The 11,680-nt window shown below is 42.0% G+C and overlaps 1 protein-coding gene across 1 annotated transcript in view; it reads right to left on the bottom strand.

Annotated features, from left to right (window-relative positions):
- The window catches only part of RCOR1 (REST corepressor 1), a 157,235-nt gene that overhangs the window by 23,131 nt on the left and 122,424 nt on the right, over window positions 1-11,680 (bottom strand). Inside the window, exon 7 of the mRNA XM_011951580.1 lies at window positions 6,067-6,119. Within this exon, the coding sequence (XP_011806970.1) occupies window positions 6,067-6,119 (53 nt within the window). The remainder of the gene's footprint in view (window positions 1-6,066; window positions 6,120-11,680) is intronic.

Below are 11,680 nucleotides of genomic sequence, written 5' to 3' on the forward strand. Positions count from 1 at the left end.
CTCTGTTGCTCAGGCTGGAGTGCAGTGGCACGATCTCGGCTTACTGCAAGCTCCGCCTCCTGGGTTCACGCCATTCTCCTGCCTCAGCCTCCTGAGTGGCTGGGACTACAGGCACCTGCCACCACGTCCAGCTAATTTTTTTTTTTTATTTTTAGTAGAGATGGGGTTTCACCATGTTGGCCAGGATGGTCTTGATCTCCTGACCTCGCGATCCGCCTGCCTCGGCCTCCCAAAGCACTGGGATTACAGGCATGAGTCACCATTCCCAGACAAATTTCTTGTACTTTTTGTAGAGACAGGGTTTTGCCATGTTGCCCAGGCTGGTCTTGAACTCCTGGGCTCAAGTGATCTACCCACTCTGGCCAGAAGTAGAATTGGTGGATAATATGGTAATTCTATTTTTAATTTTTTAAGGAGCTGCCATCCTGTTTTCCCCACCAGGTGTACCATTTTACATTCCCACCAACAGTGAATGTCCTTGTCTCTTATAACCTTTTTTAATTTAAAGTCTATTTTGACTGATATTATTATAATCACTCCTGCTTTCTTTTGGTTACTACTTGCATGGGATACCATTTTCCACCCTTTCACTTTAAAATTGTGTCTTCGAAGCTAATGTTAATCTCTTGTATATAGTGGGATTCTGTATTTTTTACCCATTCTGACAATCTCTGTCCTTTGGAAAGTTTAATCCATTTATATTTAAAGTAATCACTGATAAGGAGGAACTTTTGTCATTTGGCTATTTGTTTCGTATACTCCTTAAAGCTTTTTATATCCTTCATTTCCTGAATTACTGTCTTTTTAGTTCTTGCTTTCTTTCCTCTTTCTCTCTCTCTCTCTCTTCCTTCCTTTCTTCTCTCTCTCTCTCCTTTCTTTTGAGACAGGGTTTCACTCTCGTTGCTCAGGCTGGAGGAGCAACGGCATGATCTTGGCTCACTGCAACCTTCTCCCTTCCAGGCTCAAGCAATTCTCCTGATTCAGCCTCCTGAGCAGCTGGGACTACAGGTGCATGCCACCATGTGCAGCTAATTTTTTTTTTGTAGAGACAGGGTTTCGCCATGTTGCCCAGCTTGGTCTCCAACTCCTGAGCTCAAGTGATGTGCCCAAAGTGCTAGGATTATAGGTGCGAGCTACCACATCCAGTCTCATTTTTATGTTTTGTTGATTATTTATAGTGAAAGATTTAAATTTCTTTCCATTTCGTTGTATATATATTCTATAACTATTTTCTGAGGCTGGGCGTTGTGGCTCACACCTGTAACCTCAGCACTCTGGGAGGCCAAGGTGAGAGGATCACTTGAGCTCAGAAGTTGGAGACCAGCCTGGGGAAGGTAGCAAGACCATGAATCTACGAAAAACAAACAAACAACAAGTTAGCCAGGCATGGTGGTGCACGCCTGTAATTGCAGCTACTTGAGGGGCTGAGGCAGGAGGACTGCTTGACTCAGCCCAGGGGTTTGAGGCTGCAGTGAGCTATGATCACACTACTGCACTCCAGCATGGGTAACAGAGCAAGACCTTGTCTCAAAACAAAACAAACAAAAAGACACAAGTTTTTATTTATTTTAAATTGCATATTAGGCCTTCATTAGACTGATCTAGAAAGAAAGATTTAGTACAGTTATGCTCAAAATGAATGAATACTGGGTCCACATGGCAGAGCCAAGCAATTAGAACACGATTTAGAAATCAGTCAGTGAAAGACATTTGGACATGATCAAGAGGCATTTCACTGCCACAAAACAAGGTAGGGGAGGGATTCGAAAACCCATAGCAGGATGCAATCCTACCCCTTAGAGGTCAAGAAGTTTATCCCATATTGGTGTGAGGAATGGCTTCTTTTCCTTTTTTTATTTTTATTTTTTTGTTGTTGTTGATACAGAGTTGTGATCTAGAGTGCAATGACATGATCTTGGCTCACTGCAACCTCTGCCTTCCAGGCTCAAGCGATCTTCCCACCTCGGCCTCCAGAGTAGCTGAGACTACAGGCACACACTACCACGTTTAGGTGATTTTAAAATTTTTTGTAGAGATGAGGTGTCACTATATTGCCCATGCTGGTTTCAACCTCCTGGGCTCAACTAACCCTCCCACCTCATCCTCCCAAGTAGCTGGGACCACAGACACATACCACCATGCCTGGCTTTTAATTTTTTCTAGAGACAGGATTTTGCCATGTTGTCCAGGATGAAATGGCTTATTTTCTGATGACCACATGTGGGACTATTTCAACTGCCACCAAAAATTCCAGAAGGGGGCTGGGCGCAGTGGCTCACGCCTGTAATCCTAGCACTTTGGGAGGCCGATGTGGGTGGATCACGGGGTCAGGAGATTGAGACCATCCTGGCTAACACAGTGAAACTCCGTCTCTACTAAAACTAAAAAAAAAAAAAAAAAAAAATTAGCCAGGTGCAGTGACGGGCACCTGTAGTCTCAGCTACACGGGAGGCTGAGGCAGGAGAACGGCAGGAACCCGGGAGGCGGAGCTTGCAGTGAGCCGAGATTGTGTCACTGCACTCCAGCCTGGGTGACAGAGTGAGACTCCGTCTCAAAAAATAAAAATAAAATAAAATAAAATAAAAATAAAAAATCCCAGAAGGGTTTTTGTTTCATATTATTTTTACATACAATTTTTTGGAAAAGTAAATCTACCACATGAACTTAATACAGGATTGCTCTCAACCTTCTAGAGCCACCTTCCCTGGGGTCAGGGAGGAAATGGCTGTTTTTTCACATCACTGTGCAGGTTATAGCCATCTTCCACTGGAATGAGCAGAGCTCTCCTGACAGTAGTCTGACTAGAGAAGAGTACAGGATTGGCTCCTGGGGTCAAACAGGCTCTCTTTGCTTCTCCTCCTTGGTCATGATAGCATGGCTCCTCCCGCAAAGGTCCTTAGTAAACAAAGCCCTGGCAAAAGCCCAAGTCACTACCTCTCAACTCTCTTGGATAAGGGGAACTTCCTCCCTGCACCAGAGGTGCTATTCTGACTAGATTATATGAAGCAAGTGGGTGCAGGAGACAAAAATGGTTACAATGAAAATGGGAGCCACGAGTTCCCATCTGCAGCTGCAACATAAGATGCCTACAGATGTGGTCAGTGTGGCATGTGCAGAAAGGAGGTGAAGAAGAATGGTTGGGCAGGGAGTGTTCCTTGAGAGAGCAGTCAGCTTGCCGGCCTTCACTTCTGGGCCCTGCCCTGGGCAGCCACAGCTTCCATGGCTTTATGCACGGTCTCTTCATCCCCCAGGCACTTTTTTCATTCATGGGCTTGATGGGCTTCAAGTTCTTGTCCAATTTATAGACAATGGGATTACCAGTTCACAAGTTCAGCTCCACTATGGCCTCTTCAGAAAGACTCTCCAGCAGCTTTTAATTGAGAATATCCTCATTTCTCCCTTTTACTTTTGAAAGCATTTTCTCAGATACAGAATTCTTAGTTGACAGTTTTCTTCTCTTGCTGCTTTGAATATATTAGCCCACTTCCTCTGGCTTCCAAAGGTTTTGACAAGAAATACCCTAACAAGCTTATTCAGGATCCCTTATATGTAATAGGTTAGTTCTCTCTTGCTGCCATCAAGATTCTCTCTCTTTTCGAAGTTTCCTTATGTGCTCTGGTCAGTTTGAGTTTATCCTACCTGGAGTTCACCGAGTTTCTTGGATGTTTATATTCACGTCTTCCATCAAATTTGTGAAGTTTTTGGCCACTATTTCTTCAAATAATTTCTCTGTTCCTATCTCTTTCTCTTACCCCTTATGCAACTTTCACATGCCTATGTTAGTCCACTCAATGTGTTCCTAGGGTACCTTAGGCTCTGGTTACTCTTCAATCTTTTCTCATCTGGCTGCTCAGACTCGAATCATTGCCACTGTCCTTTCTTCACGTTCTTTCTTATTCTTTCTTGGGACTCTTCAAATCCGCCTTTGAGCATGTCTAGTGAATTTTTCATTTCAAGTGTTTAAGCTATAGAATTTCAATTTGGTTTCCTTTTAGGTTTTCCATTTCCTTACTGTTATTTCCATTTGTTCATACATCATTTTCTTGACTTTTTCTGTATCTTCTATTAGTTCTTTAAAAATATCTTTAAGATAGTTGTATTACAATATTTGCCTAGATCTGCCACTAAGGTCTTTTCCCAGGGACAGTTTCTGTTGATTAACCCGAATGGGCATAAATTTACCATTTCTTTGTATGCTCTGTGATTTTTCTGTTAAAACCTAGACATCTGAATCTAATAATGTAGTAACTCATAATCACACTCTTCCTCAGGGTTTGCTACGTTTTTACTAAGGTTTTGCTTTCTTTTAGTTGTAGGCTTGCCTCCATGCTGAGGATCAGCCTGAGTATAAACTGAAGGTCTTCTCTGAGGCACTGACTTTCCTTGCCACTGGTCACAGAACCAGCATGGTTCTAGGATCTGTGCTCTTCAAGTACCACACTTTACTGCCTCAATATATAAACGAAGAAAGTAATTTATGAAAGTACAATTGTGTTACTCTTTTAAAAATTATATATATGTTATATATATATGATATATAAAGGTCTCAGCTTAGAAAAATGGTAGAAATACAACAAGCAACAAAAGAGGTAAGATGAGATAATCTAGCAATACTTTGCTAATGGTAATTTTTACACCGGAATTATAATATAGGGAATTTTCATGCTAATGGCCTTTTTTTATTTTTTATTTTTATTTATTTATTTTTTGAGATGGAGTCTCGCTCTGTCACCAAGGCTGGAGTGCAGTGGCACCATCTCGGCTCACTGCAAGGTCCGCCTCCCAGTTTCACGCCATTCTTCTACTCCTCCGGAGTAGCTGGGACTACAGGCGCCCGCCACCACGCCCGGCTAATTTTGTTTTTTTTTTGTATTTTTAGTAGAGATGGGGTTTCACTGTGTTAGCCAGGGTGTTCTTGATCTCCTGACCTCGTGATCCATCCGCCTCAGCCTCCCAAAGTGCTGGAATTACAGGCGTGAGCCACCACACCCGGCCACTAATGACCGTTTTTAAAGGAGAAATGATCAAGACTACCATCCTTAAGAATTCATACAGGTATATTTTGTAATCATCTAATAATTAGAAGTAGCTTCAATGACCAGGATAGAGTAATTAAATATAAGGCCAAGTCCAAAAGAAAGTATACAATTTCACATAATCTAAACTTTTGGTAACTTCCATCATTCAGAAAAATAAGAAATGTCAGTAACTTACAGGTTTTAAGATCTAGATTAATGCCATGGAAAGCATTAATCCAACTTGATGTGTTTAAAGTAAATCATTAACGCTGAAACAAGGTATCATCACACTTTTGCAGAAAAATAAATCTTGTGGATTTCTTGTTAGTACATTCCAAACAACATTTAAAAGAAAATCTTGGCCAGGCACAGTGGCTCACGCCTGTAATCCCAACACTTTGGGAGGCCCCTTCTCTACTAAAAATAAAAAAATTAGCCAGGCGTGGTGGTGCGTGCCTGTAATCCCAGCAACTTGGGAGGCCGAGGCACGAGAATTACTTGAACCCCGGAGGCAGAGGTTGCAATGAGCTGAGATGCGCCATTGCATTCCAGCCTGGTTGCCAGAGCAAGACTCCATCTCAAGGAAGGGGAGGGGAAGCAAGGGGATAGGAGGGGAGGGGAGGGGAGGGACTTTAATCAAACATTTACAATCTGAAAATTATTCAAAATGGTGAATACTAAAACACTTCAGGTAAGAATGTGAAAACATGCGTCAAAAAACATCATTATACAACCAGAAGAATGAAAAATCACATATTCAAATGAGAAAGCACTATGTTCAAGCATCCAGCTCCTTAGTAATCACGAAGTAATCAGTGTCCTAAAGGCTGTAGATCTGCTGAAATGCACAGATATGCCTTTCAAATCAAAGGGTCCTCTAATATTCACCTTGAACAAGAAAAAGAAGACCAGAGTTTGTGTAACACTACTAGTAATTACCAAAAAGTTGCTAATGAGGAAACACTGCTACTCAATACAGAGAAGAAAAAAATAATTTAGTTATAAATACTCATTTTTAACAGCAAAAGAAAGAAAACCATGATATTACCTGTTCCATGTTGTACCCATGCTTTTCTTTGGCAATGGCAATGTATTCATCCACTGAAAAACAAGATGAGACGCCAGTAAACACCCGAGGGACAGAGTACACCCTATGGTCCACTGGAATTGATACACGTGTATATTTCAGGCTAATACGGTTTGGCTGTGTCCCCATCCAAATCTCATCTTGATTTCTATCTCCCACAATTCCCAAGTGTTGTGGGAGGGACCCAATAGGAGGTAACTGAATCATGGAGGATGGTCTTTCCTGTGCTATTCTCCTGATAGTAAGTCTCACAAGATCTGATGGTTTTAAAAAGGGGAGTTTCCCTGCACAAGCTCTCTCTCTTTGCCTGCTGCCATCCATGTAAAACATGACTTGCTCCTCCTCACCTTCCACCACAACTGTAAGGCCTTCCCAGCCATGTGAAACTGTAAGTCCATTAAACCTCCTTTTCTTCCCAGTCTTGGGAATGTCTTTACCAACAGCATAAAAACAGACTAATACACTTGTCATGTACAAGACTAAAAGAACAGACAGTAACAAAACAGAATCATTATAATACAGTTATTGATCCCACAGAGAAACATCTGAATGAATATTCTGAAATATTAACAGCAGTTATTGCCTGGTGATGAAATTATGAGTCTTCTTTAAAAGAGAAAAACAAAGGCTCATGCCTGTAATCCTAACACTTCGGAAGCTGAGGCGGGAGGATCCCTTGAGGCCCGGAGTTCTAGATTAGCCTGGGTAACACAGTGAAATCCTGTCTCTACAAATAATTTTTTAAAATAATTAGTCAGGGCCAGATGCGGTGGCTCACACCTGTAATCCCAGCACTTTGGGAGGCTGAGGCAGGCGGATCACTTTGAGGTCAGGAGTTCGAGAGCAACCTGACCGACATGGCAGAACCCCATCTCTACTAAAAATACAAAAATTAGCTGAGTGTGGTGGCACACGCCAGTAATCCCAGCTACTCGGGAGGCTGAGGCAGGAGAATCGCTTGAACCCGGGAGGCAGAGGTTGAAGTGAGCCAAGATTGCACCACTGCACTCCAGCATGGCGACAGAGCAAGACTCCGTCTCAAAAAAAGAAAAAAGGAAAAGAAAGACAAAACCTTTAGTTCTACTTAAAACTTTCTACAACAAACAAGTATTACTTTAAACAATATGTTTAGCAGTAAAAATAAATATGAAATTGGGGGTCATTTTTAGTCTCAGCTCAGGTTGAATAATGAACAAACTATTCTTACGTTTTAAAAAATTCTGAAGAGATAGATTACGTGGCCCAATGCTTGGTATTTGCTTTCACATATGTACTCCTCCAATACAAGGCGGCTAGCTTTCAAGTACCACGGAAAATACCAAGGAAAACGAACTGACTCAACCTCCAGAAGAAGCTGCCACCCCCAAAGATGAATCAATTTCCTCCCTGAGGATATTCTAATCTTTCTTCCCAAATGGACAAGAAAAAATAATGCACTAGTCAATAGCACTGCCATATGTTCATGCATGATTTTCCTTTATGAATTAAAAAAATAATAACACAAGCAAAAAAAAAAAAATCAAGTAGTACAGAACTGTATGAAGGTAGGCAGTAAAATCCTGACTAGTCCCTATTCCCTCTTGGCTCCTAAATCTTACACTCTAGGTACAATGGCCAAACTCACAGAGGACAGGCTCAGAGTGAGCCACTTTCCCACTATGACACAAAGAGTAAACAGAGGAGTCCTAACAAGTCTGAGCTTCTCCATCTCCGCTTGCTATGCGATTATACCAAAAGCATGCTCCCAGCTCTGGGAGAACTGTCAACCAATTTAGGAAACAGAAATCAATTTTGAAAAAGAATTCCAACTCTTATAGAAGCACGTATTCTAAAAATTGGGGGAAAATATTCCATTGACAAAAGAAAAAGTCTATCTAATTCAAACAGCAACTAATTATATACTGCAGCTCAATATTAATTCTAATATAAAACCACTAATTTTCCATTTGTTTTAATATTTAAAATAGTTACAAACTGGTTGCTTCACTCAGATTACAGTAAAATTTCACTTACTTGAAAGTCAGCAGATGACAAATGAAATGACCACAGTTTGTCACAAAAGTCTAACTGATGATTTTAAAAAGCAGGGCAAGGACCAGGCGCGGTGGCTCACGCCTGTAATCCCAACACTTCAGAAGGCGGCTGAAGCGGGTGGATTAGGAGGTCAAGAGATCAAGACCACCCTGGCCAACATGGTAAAACCTCATCTCTACTAATCATACAAAAATTAGCTGGGCGTGGTGGCGCATGCCTGTAGTCCCGGCTACTTGGGAGGCTGAGGTTGCAGTGAGCCAAGATCGTGCCACTGCACTCCAGCCTTGGTGACAAGAGCAAGACTTCATCTCAAAAAAAAAAAAAAAAAACGCAGGGCAGGGAATTACTCCAAAGTGTATTCCTTGCTTTTTACTTCACAATGCAGTAGATTATGCCAAATAAAAGTGCTCTAAGGTTCTAAAAGCGTCAGATGAGGCTGCTTGAACAGGTGGTTCTGTATACCCGGCCAGAACCCTGCAGAGAGACACAGGTAATGTGGGGGTTCATACTGGAGGAGATGAGATGCAAATGGCAGCATGCCAGACCTAGAAACAGACGGCAGGCCAGCTGATTAAAAACCAGGTCATGAGATGCACTCAGGAATATGTAAGGACAGAAGGCGAACACAACCTGCGGTAAACTGAGGGTCAGCTCTGGGGGTCTGGCTTGTTTCAAACTGGCTTGAAGCGTTCCTTCCTTTAATAAATACTTGGTAAATGAACAACAAATGAACCTTAAGCTTCTGCTGTAAAATCTCAAGTCTGAGAGCACACTATTATCTACCTTAACTGAGTAAGGAATGTATGTATGATCACCAGTGACATCATCTTTGAGCAAACACATGCACAGGCTGAACAAGTGATGCAGGAGTCCCTGGAGTAGCCCAGCACAGGGTTAGTCCTGCCCGTGGTTCTTGGGCAGATGTTATCTCCTCAGAGTCCCTCCTGCTACATCAGTAACAAGGCCTGTAAAGCCTGTGCCCACTGTCTGCAACTAGATTTAGCTACAAATTGTAAGACACACACAAGTATTTGTTGAATGCTACTCCATTTCCATCTCCTCTTTTGTTTTTTAACTTATGAATCAGCTGGTGGTAGGAACAGTAAGATAGTAACACAGTAGATTCCGAATGCTGCAGCTGAAGTTATACAGCACATCTGCCATACTGTAAACAATAAGGTATTCTTACTAAGGTGACCTTTAAGTCACGTCACTTTTTAGATTTTCTTAGATGGCCGGGTGCAGTGGCTCACACCAGTAATCCCAGCACTTTGGGAGGCCGAGGCAAGAGGATCACTTGAGGTCAGGGGTTCAAGACCAGCCCAGCCTGTAACATGGTGAAACTCCATCTCTACTAAAAATACAAAAATTAGCTGGCTGTGGTGGTGCATGCCTGTAATCCCAGCTACTTGGAAGGCTGAGGTAGGACAATCGCTTGAATCCAGGAGGCAGAGGTTGCAATGAGCCAAGATCGTGCCACTGCAGTCCAGCCTGGGCAACAGAGCAAGACCCTGTCGTTAAAAAAAAAAAAAAAAAAAGATTTTCTTGGAGATCACCCTGATGACTCAAATCTAAAGTAAAGGAAAAAAGCACGCTACTGTAACTACTTAAATGAAGACACATGGTGTGTCCACTAGGTGCTTGGAAGGTTGTGATGAAATAAAATTAATCTGTAAAAGGAATTACCATCTAATACTTACTAGCAAATAAACACTTCTCATTCTTTTCACTGTTCCCAATGTCCAACAAAAATTAGACAGACATTTGCTGAATGAATGCCTGGGGTGCTGTAATATGTACAGTGTCAACGTTTGAGGTTTCCTGCCCCACAAGACAAAAGGCAGCACAGGTTACATACAGGGTAAGAAAGACCCAGGTCAAATCCTGGCTCTGTCTCAAAATAAAATGAGTTTGTCTAGCAGTGCATGGCACACAGTCAGCACTGTACGACTATGTTATCTTTGGCAACGCCCTGACATTCCCAAGAATTAGTTCTCACCAATAAAGCCAGGTTATCACCTAACTGAGAAAACACCACCACAGTAGGTATTCCTCCTCCCTCCTCTCCTCACAGAAGGTTCTGGACTAGAATTTACTCAGAATATAGCCATCTGCACAAGCAATGCTGTTGACAGACCTTGTCTCTTACTGTATTCCTGCTCTACATAATGCTCAGCTTTTGTTTTCTTTAATCAAGGTACATGGATGTCTACCATACTTTTCAGTATCTCTGAGGCTATTCCCTTCCCACCACCTCCCCTGTTCCTTTACAGAGTTATACCCGTAGCTGCTGGTAGGACAGCAATGAAAATGAAAAGTGCACTTTTCAAAACCTCCCACGTGGTTTCCTTAAGTGAAGCAAAAAAAACCTTTCAACCTTAAGTGAAGCAAAAATAAGCTTTTCTTACTTCAAGAAAATAAAATGTGTTCCCAGCTACCCTCATAAAAAAACAAAAGATAAGCAGATGCTTGAAAGTCAGTGGATAGAAGGTGAGACAGGAAGGAAGAGGAGCAGGAGAAATGCAAACTACCTACAAAAAACTGCTCTTAAACAAAGAAAACAGGGATCCATGGGGATTTTTCCAACTCTGGCAACAACAATCTTAATTCTGCCCCTTATTGATTAAAAATTCACCAATCTGGAAGAGAGGAGCCACTGAGGGCAGGAACTCATGAAGTAAACGCTGATCAGAACAATGAGCAAAATCCATGCTGCTTAAGAAAATGCCAGCACCTTTCCACCAGCCCCGGCATCTGCACCCATCACCCTTCCCCAATGTTGACAGGGTGCGCAAAGTGGGCCTGCCTTGTGCAACTTGGCTGATACTCCAATCTGTCGGTCAGAAGCAGAAGAATCCATCCATTGTTATACCATTATGGAGAGCACAGATGAATGAGTTATGGGCTTCCTCATAATATCACTTAAAGACAGAACGTGAAATCCTCATTCTTCAAGAAAGTTTACAAAATTCCAAAAGCCTAATCAAGCATTTACTGAATTAAACTTACTATGTATAAAGCAGTGTATTAAATAGCAAGCCAAAATAAAAAGCAAATATGAACCGATTTCCTACAGTAGCTTGAGACAACACACAGGTAACAGAAGAGAACAAATACAGAAATAACACAGATGTAGGACAATATGGGAATGCCAAGTAATCAGCAGATGATGATCATGACCAATGAAGGAGTGCTTCCTAAAGGTTCAGCAGCTATTCTGATAAACAGAAACAACAGCTAACATCTGAGAATGTATTATGTATGAGCCATTGTTTTAAGGTCTTTACAATGATTTTTCTAAATCTTCTCTGATAGTTCCATTATCACTCTCATTCACAAACGAAGAAACTGAGGCTCACAGAAGTAATTTGGCTAGGGTCACACAGCTGGTAAATATCAGGTAAGGTATAAGGTTTACGACCTCTATGCACAGCTGGGCGCAGGGGCTCACACCTGTAATCCCAGCACTTTGGGAGGCTGAGGTGGGCAGATCACAAGGTCAGGAGTTTGAGACCAGCCTGGCCAACACGGTGAAACCCCG

The sequence above is a fragment of the Colobus angolensis genome, unplaced genomic scaffold (assembly GCF_000951035.1).
Source record: "Colobus angolensis palliatus isolate OR3802 unplaced genomic scaffold, Cang.pa_1.0 Scaffold32, whole genome shotgun sequence".
Lineage (NCBI taxonomy): Eukaryota > Metazoa > Chordata > Mammalia > Primates > Cercopithecidae > Colobus > Colobus angolensis.